The sequence below is a fragment of the Salvelinus namaycush genome, unplaced genomic scaffold (genome assembly GCF_016432855.1).
Source record: "Salvelinus namaycush isolate Seneca unplaced genomic scaffold, SaNama_1.0 Scaffold274, whole genome shotgun sequence".
Classification (NCBI taxonomy): domain Eukaryota; kingdom Metazoa; phylum Chordata; class Actinopteri; order Salmoniformes; family Salmonidae; genus Salvelinus; species Salvelinus namaycush.
Window position 1 is genome coordinate 167,501 of NW_024059608.1, and position 15,000 is coordinate 182,500.

The 15,000-nt window shown below is 45.0% G+C and overlaps 1 protein-coding gene and 1 pseudogene across 1 annotated transcript in view; both read left to right on the forward strand.

The window, feature by feature from the left end:
* The window catches only part of LOC120039482 (rhodopsin kinase GRK1-like), a 7,721-nt gene extending 1,588 nt beyond the window's left edge, over positions 1 to 6,133 (forward strand). The window contains exons 2-7 of the mRNA XM_038984887.1: positions 827 to 954; positions 1,430 to 1,587; positions 1,912 to 1,995; positions 2,778 to 2,902; positions 3,520 to 3,721; positions 5,841 to 6,133. Coding sequence (XP_038840815.1) covers positions 827 to 954; positions 1,430 to 1,587; positions 1,912 to 1,995; positions 2,778 to 2,902; positions 3,520 to 3,721; positions 5,841 to 6,133 — 990 coding nt within the window. The remainder of the gene's footprint in view (positions 1 to 826; positions 955 to 1,429; positions 1,588 to 1,911; positions 1,996 to 2,777; positions 2,903 to 3,519; positions 3,722 to 5,840) is intronic.
* A 5,253-nt stretch (positions 6,134 to 11,386) lies between these two features.
* The window catches only part of LOC120039474, a 22,299-nt pseudogene continuing 18,685 nt past the window's right edge, over positions 11,387 to 15,000 (forward strand).

Below are 15,000 nucleotides of genomic sequence, written 5' to 3' on the forward strand. Positions count from 1 at the left end.
GTGTGAGTGTAGTATAGTGCAGTAGTGTGCAGTAAGATGAATGTAAGTGTTGGACTGTAGTCCGTTCTGGGCAGTGAGGGGTAAGGGTCTGTCTGGAGTGGAACTGAACGAACAGGGGACATTGAGATTTATTGGGCAGGGCCGTGGCAATGGTTAGAGTTGACATGAAATACAAATGGTATTTCATTAAAATACCCCAGGGGTCCAGCTATTCCTCTAGACCACAGTGGCAGCTGGTTTACACACTGATGTCTACCAGGGAAACAAGGTGTGTGGACTTTGGACTGTCAAATCACTCGTGGATATGAAGTGACATTAATCGCTCAATGAAGTGCCAATGCAGGAACCAGAGGAGCTGTGCAGTGTGTCTGTCTTCCATGATATAATCAGTGATAAGCCCCTACCTGCAGCATTAGAATGATTATTGAGCTCCTTATTCAATACGTGCCAACTCTGCCATGTTAATAAATGGAGCAGATCCCTCCCTGCTACGGGTATTGGGTGTGTGTGTATGTGCGTGTTGTCACACATGCTTACGTATAAGTGTGTGGTTGTCTTGTGTAATGTGAATGAACTGATGGACCTTGCAGCCTGTCCTGTGCTGACCTTAGATACAGGCTTTGGCCCAAATGGCACCCTATTCCCTATATATTGGCACCCTATCCCTATATAATGGCACCCTATTCCCTATATAATGTCACCCTATTCCCTATATAGTGCAATACATTTGACCAGAGCCCTATGAGCCCTTATGAGCTCTATGAGCCCTGGTCAAATGTAGTGCACTATATAAGAAATAGGGTGCCTTTCCCCTCCGGTCCACTAGGGGGCGATGGTGGAGAAGAGAATTCTGGCACGTGTCCACAGCAGGTTCATCGTGTCGCTGGCCTACGCCTTCCAGACCAAGACTGAGCTCTGTCTGGTCATGACCATCATGAATGGAGGAGACCTGAGGTAAAATAGCTTGCTCCTATTGGGTGGGTGTAGGGAGGGAGGAGACCTGAGGTAAAATAGCTTGCTCCTATTGGGTGGGTGTAGGGAGGGAGGAGACCTGAGGTAAGATAGCTTGCTCCTATTGGGTGGGTGTAGGGAGGGAGGAGACCTGAGGTAAAATAGCTTGCTCCTATTGGGTGGGTGTGGGGAGGGAGGAGACCTGAGGTAAAATAGCTTGCTCCTATTGGGTGGGTGTGGGGAGGGAGGAGACCTGAGGTAAAATAGCTTGCTCCTATTGGGTGGGTGTAGGGAGGGAGGAGACCTGAGGTAAAATAGCTTGCTCCTATTGGGTGGGTGTGGGGAGGGAGGGTTCTATTTATGTTTATCTACAGTTGTTTATTTCCTGTTGTGTTTCTATGTGGTTTGTGTATGTAATGCGTGATCTGAGGTTAGAATGTCCTCTTGTGAACATCAATCTCATGTAATCTACGGTCAGGTATCATATCTACAATGTGGATGAGAACAACCCAGGGTTTGATGAGCAGAGGGCCTGTTTCTACACAGCTCAGATCATCCAGGGCATGGAGCACCTGCACCAGAAGAGAATCATCTACAGAGACCTCAAACCTGAGAACGTGTTGTTGGATAATGAAGGTACACACGCACGCACACACACACGCACGCACGCACGCACGCACGCACGCACGCACGCACGCACGCACGCACGCACACACACACACACACACACACACACACACACACACACACACACACACACACACACACACACACACACAGCGGGCTAACACAGTACATAGTTTCCTACAATACACTTTCACAACTTAAGTCAATTTACTCTTAACACTAACACAGGACATGGGTCGACACTGACGTACTCTGGGCTGCTAACAATATCTCTGACGTTTGTTGGAGGTGTGTTTGACATTGTGGTCCTGATGTTTGCTCTCTCTGTCTCAGGTAACGTGCGTATCTCTGACCTTGGTCTGGCCGTGGAACTGGAGGACAACCAGACCAATATCAAAGGCTACGCTGGGACTCCAGGTACACTGCCACTTCCCTTAACTCACCTGTACAGTACAACTTACTGTACTGTCCCTGACAACTCACTGTAGTGTCCCTGACAACTCACTGTACTGTCCCTGACAACTCACTGTAGTGTCCCTGACAACTCACTGTAGTGTCCCTGACAACTCACTGTACTGTCCCTGACAACTCACTGTACTGTCCCTAACAACTCACTGTACTGTCCCTGACAACTCACTGTAGTGTCCCTGACAACTCACTGTACTGTCCCTGACAACTCACTGTACTGTCCCTGACAACTGACTGTAGTGTCCCTGACAACTCACTGTAGTGTCCCTCACTGTAGTGTCCCTGACAACACTGTTCAGTCCCTGACAACTCACTGTACTGTCCCTGACAACTCACTATAGTGTCCCTGACAACTCACTGTACTGTCCCTGACATGACACACTGCTGTAACCACTTACTGTACCTGTCCCCTCCCCTCTCTAGCCCACCTGTTTTTACCTGTCCTCTCCCCTCTCTATTACACCTGCACTTACCTGTCCTCTCCCCTCTCTATCCCACCTCTTTACCTGTCCCCTCTCTATTACACCTGCACTTACATGTCCCCTCCCTTCTCTAGACACCGGTACTTAACTGTCCCCTCCCCTCTCTATCTCACCGGTCCTTACTTCCCTGGCATGTAAGCATAAAGTGGGGGTCAATAGTAGATGACTATATACTGTATATGGGGTATAGGGTGCCATTTGAGACGCAGACAGAGGACACTACTGTTCCCTTTGACCTCTTCCCGTCAGGGTTCATGGCCCCAGAGCTGCTGAAAGGGGAGGAGTATGACTGGTCAGTGGACTACTTTACCCTTGGGGTCACGCTGTATGAGTTCATCGCTGCCAAGGGACCTTTCAGAACCCGAGGAGAGAAGGTGACCTCTACCTTCCTCTCTTCCATCTCTTCTTCTCCCTTCTGTCCTCTTCTCCCTTCCTTCTCTTTCTTATCCCTCTCTCTCTCTCTCTCTCTCTCTCTCTCTCTACTGTACATTCTCTCTCCTTCTGTCCCTCTCTCTCTTCTCTCTTCTTCTCTGTCTCTGTCACTCCTTCTCTTTCTCTCTCTCTCTCTCTCCTTCTCTGTCTCTCCTTCTCTGTGTGTGTCTCTCTCCTTCTCTCCCTCTCTCTCTCTCCTTCTCTCTCTCTCTCTCTCTCTCTGTGTCTTTCTCTTGCTTTCTTCAGTCACAGCTCACCTCTGTCTACCTCCGTTCCAAATGGCCCCCTATTCCATATGGAGTGCACTACTTGAGACCAGAGCCCTATGGTCCCTGGTCAACAGTAGTGCACTAAACAGGGAATATTGTGCCATGTGTGACGCACACAGAGGCTTGACAGAGGTAACGCTAATGAATTATGTACTGGGTGGGGCTGGTCAGGTGTAACCTAACCTAGGGCTAACACATAGAGTTAGTTAGAGGGCACAAAGAGGCACATAGACATAGAGGGTTGGATAGATGTGCCTTCTGTCCAACTCTATGGGCTGTCATCCATTCAGGTGGAGAACAAAGTAGTGAAGAAGCGGATTCTGAACGACCCCGTGGCCTATCCGGAGAAGTTCAGTGAGAAAGCCAAGTCCATCTGCGAGGCGCTGCTGTGCAAGACGGTGGACCAGAGGCTGGGCTTCAAGAACGGGTCCTGCGACGAGCTCCGAGCGCACCCCTTCTTCAGCGAACTCAACTGGATGAAACTGAACGAAGGTGCGGCCTGCATCACTGGGGCTACGTCCAAAATGGCACCCTATAATCTGTTAGCCCTGGTCTAAAGTAGTGCACTATATAGGGCCTTGGTCTAAAGTAGTGTACTATATAGGGCCCTGGTCTAAAGTAGTGCACTATATAGGGCCTTGGTCTAAAGTAGTGTACTATATAGGGCCCTGGTCTAAAGTAGTGTACTATATAGGGCCCTGGTCTAAAGTAGTGTACTATATAGGGCCTTGGTCTAAAGTAGTGCACTATATAGGAAATAGAGTGCCATTTGGAATAGAACCCGCTGCATCACCTTCTGCTCTTATGTGTCGTCATCATCACAGGCCGTTTTAGAAACGTGGAATCATCAAGGATGTGATAAACAAAAAGAGATGAGACAGTCAGGAAGAGGAGCCACCAGTACATTACCCAATATACACACATTATCCAATATACACACATTACCCAATATACACAGAGTACCCAATATACACAGAGTACCCAATATACACACATTAACCAATATACACATGTAACGGATGTGAAATGGCTAGCTAGTTAGCGGGTACGCGCTACTAGCGTTTCAATCAGTTACGTCACTTGCTCTGAGACCTGAAGTAGGGTTTCCCCTTGCTCTGCAAGGGCCGCGGCTTTTGTGGAGCGATGGGTAACGACGCTTCGTGGGTGTCAGTTGTTGATGTGTGCAGAGGGTCCCTGGTTCGCGCCCGTGTCGGGGCGAGGGGACGGTTTAAAGTTATACTGTTACACACACATTAACCAATATACACACATTACCCTATATACACACATTAACCAATATACACACATTACCCAATATACACACATTAACCAATATACACACATTACCCAATATACACACATTACCCAATATACACACATTACCCAATATACACACATTAACCAATATACACACATTAACCAATATACACACATTACCCAATATACACACATTACCCAATATACACACATTACCCAATATACACACATTACCCAATATACACACATTACCCAATATACACACATTAACCAATATACACACATTAACCAATATACACACATTACCCAATATACACACATTACCCAATATACACACATTACCCAATATACACACATTACCCAATATACACACATTACCCAATATACACACATTACCCAATATACACACATTACCCAATATACACACATTACCCAATATACACACATTAACCAATATACACACATTACCCAATATACACACATTAACCAATATACACACATTACCCAATATACACACATTAACCAATATACACACATTACCCTATATACACACATTAACCAATATACACACATTACCCTATATACACACATTAACCAATATACACACATTACCCAATATACACACATTACCCAATATACACACATTACCCAATATACACACATTAACCAATATACACACATTAACCAATATACACACATTACCCAATATACACACATTACCCAATATACACACATTACCCAATATACACACATTACCCAATATACACACATTACCCAATATACACACATTACCAATATACCAATATACACACATTACCCAATATACACACATTACCCAATATACACACATTACCCAATATACACACATTAACCAATATACACACATTACCCAATATACACACATTACCCAATATACACACATTAACCAATATACACACATTACCCAATATACACACATTACCCAATATACACACATTACCCAATATACACACATTAACCAATATACACACATTACCCAATATACACACATTAACCAATATACACACATTACCCTATATACACACATTAACCAATATACACACATTACCCAATATACACACATTAACCAATATACACACATTACCCAATATACACACATTACCCAATATACACACATTACCCAATATACACACATTACCCAATATACACACATTATCCAACATTTGTCATCCTTTGATTAAATCTTATTCAATCCCATAATAAACAAAGCAGCAAAACTTCATTTCAAACTGGAAATCAACACAACTGACATGTGGCCCGTTTCCCATGATCAGTCCCATGACTGTCTGGATGTGGTGTTGTGTTCCTCTGACAGGGATCCTGGTGCCTCCGTTTGTTCCCGACTCCAAGACGGTCTACGCCAAGGATCTGGACGCCGTCGGAGCTTTCTCAACAGTGAAGGGAGTCACCCTGGACGACCCCGACAAGGAGTTCTTTGACGAGTTCTCCTCGGGGAACATCCCCATTCCCTGGCAGGAGGAGATGATCGAGACGGGGATCTACGGGGAGCTGAACCTCTGGGGGGTCGGGGGGGCGCTGCCCAACGACCTGCGCAGGGAGAGCATCCTGGAACAGCCCCCGAAGTCCTCCACCTGCTGCCTGTCATAGATCAGAGGTCAAGGGGTAGGGAACATGGAACTCTTTGGTCGCGTTCCCCTGCTCAGACGTTGCATGCATCAACCAATGGTTGCGTGCCACATCATCGACTGTGTCATCGACTGACAGATAGCCATAACATATAATGTGGTTAGCTGATACTGTAAGTAAAATACCGATCTAGGCGTTGTCAGAACTGGCAGGCGTCAGCAACGCCTGGGCACGGGAACGCGCCCTTTATGAATATCATGACTAGGAAGGATTTCATTGGCCGGCCGAGTGGAGGAAGTAGTCTCGGCCAATGGCAGAGATGTGGTCACGAAGGAGGCGGGTGGATTTAATGGAATGGGTTGTAAATGATGGAATGTTTATTTTGTTTATTATATGTTATGTATTATTATGTTTAATCAAAATGAACAAGTTAAAAGACGTTTCAGATATCTACACCTGTTTCTTCTCAGTGAAGAATCATTATTTTCTTGCTACTACGGCACATGGTGAAATGCACCATTTATTGTACTTCAGCAAAGAGACAGAATAGTGCTTTAACAGCCAGGCACTATGCTGAGAAAACAAAATACAGTCACTGTAATATTTTATTATAACGGAACTATAACAGAACTATAACAGAACTATAATCGCTCTGTTTTTGTTTACTTGTTTGTCTTTTGCTGTGGAATCTTCTGAGTTTTTGGAATGTGATGTGTGTGTGCGTGCGTGCGTGCGTGCGTGCGTGCGTGCGTGCGTGCGTGCGTGCGTATAAATGTAAATATATGTATTTAGATAGATAGGGGAGAACTCATCAACTGGTTTTATCTGGTTGTCATGTGCAGTGACTGGAGCTCTCTCTGTACTCTCTCTTCACACTCCATCACAAGTCTCTCAGATATAGATCAGTTTTATGGCAGATGTAAATCCAACTAGCATGAACTATTTTATGTCTCTGTTCTACTGTATATTCTTATGCTCCACAAGGTCTTTTCAAATTACGGTCAGAGGCCTATGGGCCCTGGTCTAAAGTAGTGCACTATATAGGGAATAGGGCCCTGGTCAAAAGTAGTGCACTATATAGGGAATAGGGCCCTGGTCAAAAGTAGTGCACTATATAGGGAATAGGGCCCTGGTCTAAAGTAGTGCACTATATAGGAAATAGGGCCCTGGTCTATAGTAGTGCACTATATAGGGAATTGGGCTCTGGTCTAAAGTAGTGTACTATATAGGGAATAGGGTGCCATTTGGGATGGATAATCCAATATGGAGTTACAGTAATGTTGGTTTCTTGATAATAAATACTGATATTACATAATAAACCCTGTAAGGAGTCACTCATAATCACTCAATACAAATTCTAAGTTGTATACGTCACTTTTCATATCAGTATAGATATGCGTGGCATATCAGTATAGATATGCGTGGCACATCAGTATAGATATGGGTGACATGTGTGACATCAGTATATATATATATGTGAATTATCAGTATTTATATGTGTGACATATCAGTATAGATATGTGTGACATATCAGTATAGATATGTGTGACATATCAGTATAGATATGTGTGACATATCAATATAGATATGCGTGACATATCAGTATAGATATGCGTGACATATCAGTATAGATATGTGTGACATATCAGTATAGATATGTGTGACATATCAATATAGATATGCGTGACATATCAGTATAGATATGTGTGACATATCAGTATAGATATGCGTGACATATTAGTATAGATATGCGTGACATATCAGTATAGATATGCGTGACATATCAGTATATATATGGGTGACATGAGTGACATATCAGTATATATATGTGTGAATTATCAGTATAGATATGCGTGACATATTAGTATAGATATGCGTGACATATCATTATAGATATGCGTGACATATCAGTATAGATATGCGCGACATATCAGTATAGATATGCGCGACATATCAGTATAGATATGCGTGACATATTAGTATAGATATGCGTGACATATCATTATAGATATGCGTGACATATCAGTATAGATATGCGCGACATATCAGTATAGATATGCGCGACATATCAGTATAGATATGCGCGACATATCAGTATAGATATGGGTGATGAAAACTGTGAGTATGACATATTTTCAAATGTTCTTGTTGCACCATGGGTAATGAGTTAGTTGGATGGTTAGGTGGGGTCTGCAGGGGGTGGTTTTTCTCTTGCTTTTTCTATACTGTACAATATAATATATTTATTATTTATTATTATCTTTATTGTATAATATACTATATTGTTTAGGTTGCTTTCCCGAGTGCTAGCACTCTGATTCCCACACAGGAACCTCTTGTTAATAAGCAGGGTTTTATGAATTCCTGTGCATTCGTTTAAATACAAAATGATCTAATGTCTGTATAGAACTTGAGAAACTGTAAATGGCTGTGTAATTATACCATAGAAATCATCATGTTTATTCATTCAAATAAACATTTCGCCAGAAAATAAATATGTAATGTAGGCCTATTGTGTTACTGCAATGAGTTGATGTCTGATTACTTACAGTGTACTGGGATATACTCTCTATGTGAAATTGATGGATGGATGGATGGATGGATGGATGGGCTTATGGGTGGTAGTTGGGCTTATGGGTGGTGGATGGGTTTATGGGTGGTGGTTGGGTTTATGGGTGATGGTTTGGTTTATGGGTGGTGGATGGATGGGTGGTGGATGGATGGATGGATGGGTTTATGGGTGGGTTTATGGGTGGATGGGTTTATGGGTGGTAGATGAGTTTATGGGTGGTGGATGGGTTTATGGGTGGTGGTTGGATGGATGGCTGGCTGGTGGTTGGGTTTATGGGTGGTGGATGGGTTTATGGGTGGTGGATGGGTTTATGGGTGGTGGATGGATGGATGGCTGGTGGTTGGGTTTATGGGTGGATGGGTTTATGGGTGGTGGATGGGTTTATGGGTGGTGGATGGGTTTATGGGTGGTGGATGGGTTTATGGGTGGTGGATGGATGGATGGCTGGTGGTTGGGTTTATGGGTGGATGGGTTTATGGGTGGTGGTTGGGTTTATGGGTGGTGGATGGGTTTATGGGTGGTGGATGGATGGATGGCTGGTGGTTGGGTTTATGGGTGGTGGTTGGGTTTATGGGTGGTGGATGGGTTTATGGGTGGTGGATGGATGGATGGCTGGTGGTTGGGTTTATGGGTGGTGGATGGGTTTATGGGTGGTTTATGGGTGGTGTATGGATGGGTTTATGGGTGGTTGATGGGTTTATGGGTGGTGGATGGGTTTATGGGTGGTGGATGGATGGGTTTATGGGTGGTGGATGGGTTTATGGGTGGTGGATGGATGGGTTTATGGGTGTATGGATGGGTTTATGGGTGGTGGATGGGCTTATGGGTGGAGGATGGGTTTATGGGTGGTGGATGGATGGATGGGTTTATGGGTGGTAGATGGGGCTCTATGGGTATTACACAACCCACATCGGTAGCCTTCACCAGGGGTTCTCAAACTTTTTGGGTCCGGGACCCCTTTTGTGATAGCAAATTCATCAGGGACCGCCTTAGAATCAGAACACAACTCAAGTGCCATACAAATAGCTTACAGTGAGTTTTACCAGGGGTGCAACTTTCACATGTCCCCCCAAGTTTGATCATTGGAATGTGATATAAAAAGAGGCAACGGTGTACTTTAGGACCATACGGATGCCTCCGATTGGTCGGGTAGGCTGTTTGGAATGTTTATCCGACTGGATAAAAAAAAAAAGATAAAAAAAATGATGTCCCCTGACTTCTAAAACGAAAGTTGCGCCCCTGAGTTTTACTATATGCATGGCTGGATGAACCAAGTCTCAGGTTCAGAACATTGAAAAGGCTTGCCCCTTGGCATCTGAGAGAAAATGGGGTTTTCAAGCAAATTTCCTGCAATTCCACACATTTTGTCATGGGGCAGATATATTTATTGTTGTTGTAGCTTTAAAGCTAATAACCTGCAATTCTACACATTTTGCCTTAAATTACAGTGCATTTAGGCCTATGGGGGGGAATAGTATTGAATTGAAAAATTATAATTGGTGGAATACTGTGGATACCTATATCCCTGTGAGCATCCCAGTCCCATGTTGCCCAGGTATAAGAACATAAATTGTAGATGAATACTATTAAATTGTATTGTATTACACACTTTAAAATGTAGGCCTATTCCACGGATCCCTTGGCCAAAAGTCGTTTAATCTGTTGTTAGTCTTATTCATTAAAACACATCTATGTAATATATATATATATATATTCCACATTTACATTATAGTAATTTAGCAGACGCTGTTATCCAGAGCGATTTAAATGAGCAATTAGGGTGAAGTGCCTTGCTCAACGGCACATCGGCATATGGTTTACAGTTGGTCGGCTGATGAGACTTCAACAGCCTATTAGCGATCATACATTAGACCCTGGTGGTATTTCCATGCCTCCTTTGGTTAAAACAGTGGGCCTACTTACTTCACTGTCTCAGTGTCAGGGACAGGAACGGACCATCCCCGACTGGACGAAGACTATCAACAAGATGTGTGACCTGTATAATAAATTGAAGTGTTTCTGGATCTTTCTCATATGTGGATGATACCTAATGATGGCCTAACGTCCTCTTCGTGATTAAACACCAGACGCTTTCAGTGTCACTGCCAAATAAATAATTAACTGAAATGTACCATATTCCACGAACGATTCAGCACGGATTAAATACATAAATTATGTACGGTACCTCTAAATCATCGTCATCAACGGCTCTGGCGATTGCGAGAACGAGGCGGTATATTTCTTTGTCCTGTGGCTGCAGCGCATCTTTCGTAACAGGGTGTCGGGTTCTCGAAGTTGGCAGAGAGAGGATCTTCTAACTAACCTAACCGTCAGACGGTGTTGGGTGACGAAAACATTACTGAGAAAACTTGGGAGACTTATTTTATAAAACGTGATTCGACACTTCTTCATTGGAGTTATTATTGATTTCCATCCGCCCGTCCCGCGCGACAGGTGATGTGACGGATTCCTAGTTTGGCGCGAAGAGGAGACCGTCACCTGGCAGGGCGCGCTGGGGAGGAAGGACGCGGTAAAACAGTGGCGGAGAGGATTGCCTCTTGCAGGATACTATAGAGACGAAGAGGAGTGTATCGTCCATTCGCCTGTGGATTTATGCTGTATAGGCTACCCCATAACCAACTTTGGATAGGCTACTAGGCTGTTTGTTATTCTAGTACCGTAAAGACTTTAATAACGGCAGAATGCAGCAGCCAACGGCACAACAACCACCACCACAAACAACAACAGATGTCCTGGACCCCACAGGTAAAGTCATGATTCAATTACCCAATGTTTCTGACCACCGCATCTGCCTTATTTCATGTAAATAATGAATTGATCCAGTAACGCTGACACCCACAGCTTATAGCCTCCAATAGATGATAAAGTATTTAACTTGCTCTGCATCATCAGCAGAAAGTTTACAGCAGGGAGAATTGCACACAGTGTGAAATGGAAAGTGCAGATAGAGCTACTGTCTGTCTGTCTGTCTGTCTGTCTGTCTGGATGTCTGTCTGTCTGTCTGTCTGTCTGTCTGTCTGTCTGTCTGTCTGTCTGTCTGTCTGTTTGTCTGGATGACTGTCTGTCTGTCTGTCTGTCTGTCTGTCTGTCTGTCTGTCTGGATGGCTATGTGTTGTTGTTGTTGCTGTCTGTCTGTCTGGATGACTGTCTGTCTGTCTGTTTGTCTGGATGACTGTCTGTCTGTCTGTCTGTCTGTCTGTCTGTCTGTCTGTCTGGATGACTGTCTGTCTGTCTGTCTGTCTGGATGACTGTCTGTCTGTCTGTCTGTCTGTCTGTCTGTCTGTCTGTCTGTCTGTCTGTCTGTCTGTCTGGATGTCTGTCTGTCTGTCTGTCTGTCTGTCTGTCTGTCTGTCTGTCTGTCTGTCTGTCTGTCTGTCTGTCTGGATGACTGTCTGTCTGTCTGTCTGTCTGTCTGTCTGTCTGTCTGTCTGTCTGGATGTCTGTCTGTCTGTCTGTCTGTCTGTCTGTCTGTCTGTCTGTCTGTCTGTCTGTCTGGATGGCTATGTGTTGTTGTTGCTGTCTTCTCCGGAGTCAAACCTAGTTAGTTTGTTTGAGCATTTCTGTCTCTAATGTCTGACTCTATGTGGACAAGAAAGATGAGTCTGTTGACACATTCAGTGTGTGTGTGTGTGTGTGTGTGTGGGGTGTGTTTGTCTACATCATAAGCATAGAGTTGATTATGGTATTTCTCATCATCTCCCTTTCTCCTCTCTCTCTCTCTCTCTCTCTCTCTCTCTCTCTCTCTCTCTCTCTCTCTCTCTCTCTCTCTCTCTCTGTCTCTCTCTCTGTCTCTCTCTTTCTCTCTCTCTCTCTCTCTCTCTCTGCCTCTCTCTCTCTCTGTCTCTTTCTCTCTCTCTTTCTTTCTCTGTCTCTCTCTCTCCGTATCTCTCTCTCTCTCTCCCTCACTCTCTGTCTCTCTCCCCTCCCTCCCCTCTCTCCAGCTCAGTATATGAAGCGTCGGAGGACAGCGTTATGGGTGACCATCTCCCTGTTGTCTCTGTCTGTGGTGGTTCTGGTGGTGGGACTGGTCTCTGCCACCCGTACCGGGAACGTGGCTGTCGCTGGATACTACCCTGGCATCACCGTGAGTCACTGGCAGCATCCCAAACGGCACCCTATTCCCTATGCAGGGCCCACTCTGGTCAAAAGATGTGCACTGCAAAGGTAATAGGGTGCCATTTAAAACGTTACTGTTGTTATGTTATCACCATAACAACTGACTGAACTTTCTCCTCGAGCACCACAGTTATCACCATAACAACTGACCGAACTCTCTCCTCGAGCACCACAGTTATCACCATAACAACTGACCGAACTCTCTCCTCGAGCACCACAGTTATCACCATAACAACTGACTAAACTCTCTCCTCTAGCACCACAGTTATCACCGTAACAACAGACTGAACTCTCTCCTCGAGTTGAAAGTCAACAATCTCTGTAAATAAAGTGTAACCCGTTCTAAACCTCTTCCCCTCTTTCTCTCTCTTTCTCCAGCTGAGTTTCGGAGCGTTCTTAGGGATCGTTGGAATTAATTTGCTAGAGAATCGAAGACCCATGGTGAGTCTTTAACCCTGATCCCTAACCTGACGTTAACCCTTACCCCTAACCCTAACCTGACGTTAACCCTTACCCCTAACCCTAACCTGACGTTAACCCTTACCCCTAACCGTAACCTGACGTTAACCCTTACCCCTAACCGTAACCTGACGTTAACCCTTACCCATAACCGTAACCTGACGTTAACCCTTACCCCTAACCCTAACCTGACGTTAACCCTTACCCCTAACCCTAACCTGACGTTAACCCTTACCCCTAACCCTTACCCCTAACCCTAACCTGACGTTAACCCTTACCCCTAACCCTAACCTGACGTTAACCCTTACCCCTAACCTGACGTTAACCCTTACCCCTAACCCTTACCCCTAACCTGACGTTAACCCTTACCCCTAACCCTAACCTGACGTTAACCCTTACCCCTAACCTGACGTTAACCCTTACCCCTAACCCTAACCTGACGTTAACCCTTACCCCTAACCCTAACCTGACGTTAACCCTTACCCCTAACCGTAACCTGACGTTAACCCTTACCCCTAACCGTAACCTGACGTTAACCCTTACCCCTAACCGTAACCTGACGTTAACCCTTACCCCTAACCCTAACCTGATGTTAACCCTTACCCCTAACCTGACGTTAACCCTTACCCCTAACCCTTACCCCTAACCTGACGTTAACCCTTACCCCTAACCCTTACCCCTAACCCTAACCTGACGTTAACCCTTACCCCTAACCTGACGTTAACCCTTACCCCTAACCCTTACCCCTAACCTGACGTTAACCCTTACCCCTAACCCTTACCCCTAACCCTAACCTGACGTTAACCCTTACCCCTAACCTGACGTTAACCCTTACCCCTAACCCTAACCTGACGTTAACCCTTACCCCTAACCCTTACCCCTAACCTGACGTTAACCCTTACCCCTAACCCTAACCTGACGTTAACCCTTAGCCCTAACCCTTATCTCTAACCCTAACCTGACGTTAAACCTTACCCCTAACCCTAACCTGACGTTAACCCTTACCCCTAACCCTTACCCCAACCTGACGTTAACCCTTACCCCTAACCCTTACCCCTAACCTGACGTTAACCCTTACCCCTAACCCTTACCCCTAACCCTAACCTGACGTTAACCCTTACCCCTAACCCTTACCCCAACCCTAACCTGACGTTACCCCTTACCCCTAACCCTAACCTGACGTTAACCCTTACCCCTAACCCTAACCTGACGTTAACCCTTACCTCTAACCCTTACCCCTAACCCTAACCTGACGTTAACCCTTACCCCTAACCCTAACCTGACGTTAACCCTTACCCCTAACCCTTACCCCTAACCCTAACCTGACGTTAACCCTTACCCCTAACCTGATGTTAACCCTTAACCCAAACCCTTACCCCTAACCCTTACCCCTAACCCTAAGCTGACGTTAACCCTTAACCCTAACCCCTAACCTTTACCCTAACCCTTAACCTTTAACCCTAACCTGACGTTAACCCTAACCCCTAATCCCTAACCCCTAATCCCTTACCCCTAATCCTTACCCCTAACCCTAACCCTTACCCCTAACCTGACAATTTACCCTAATCCCTTACCCCTAACTCCTAACCTCTAACCCTAACCCATTACTCTAACTCTAACCCGATTCCCATGTCTACCCCTTTGGCATTTGTAAACATGAAGGCACAGAACAGTAGGTAACAATATGGTGATGTCATTACCTTGCCTTCCTATTGATGGG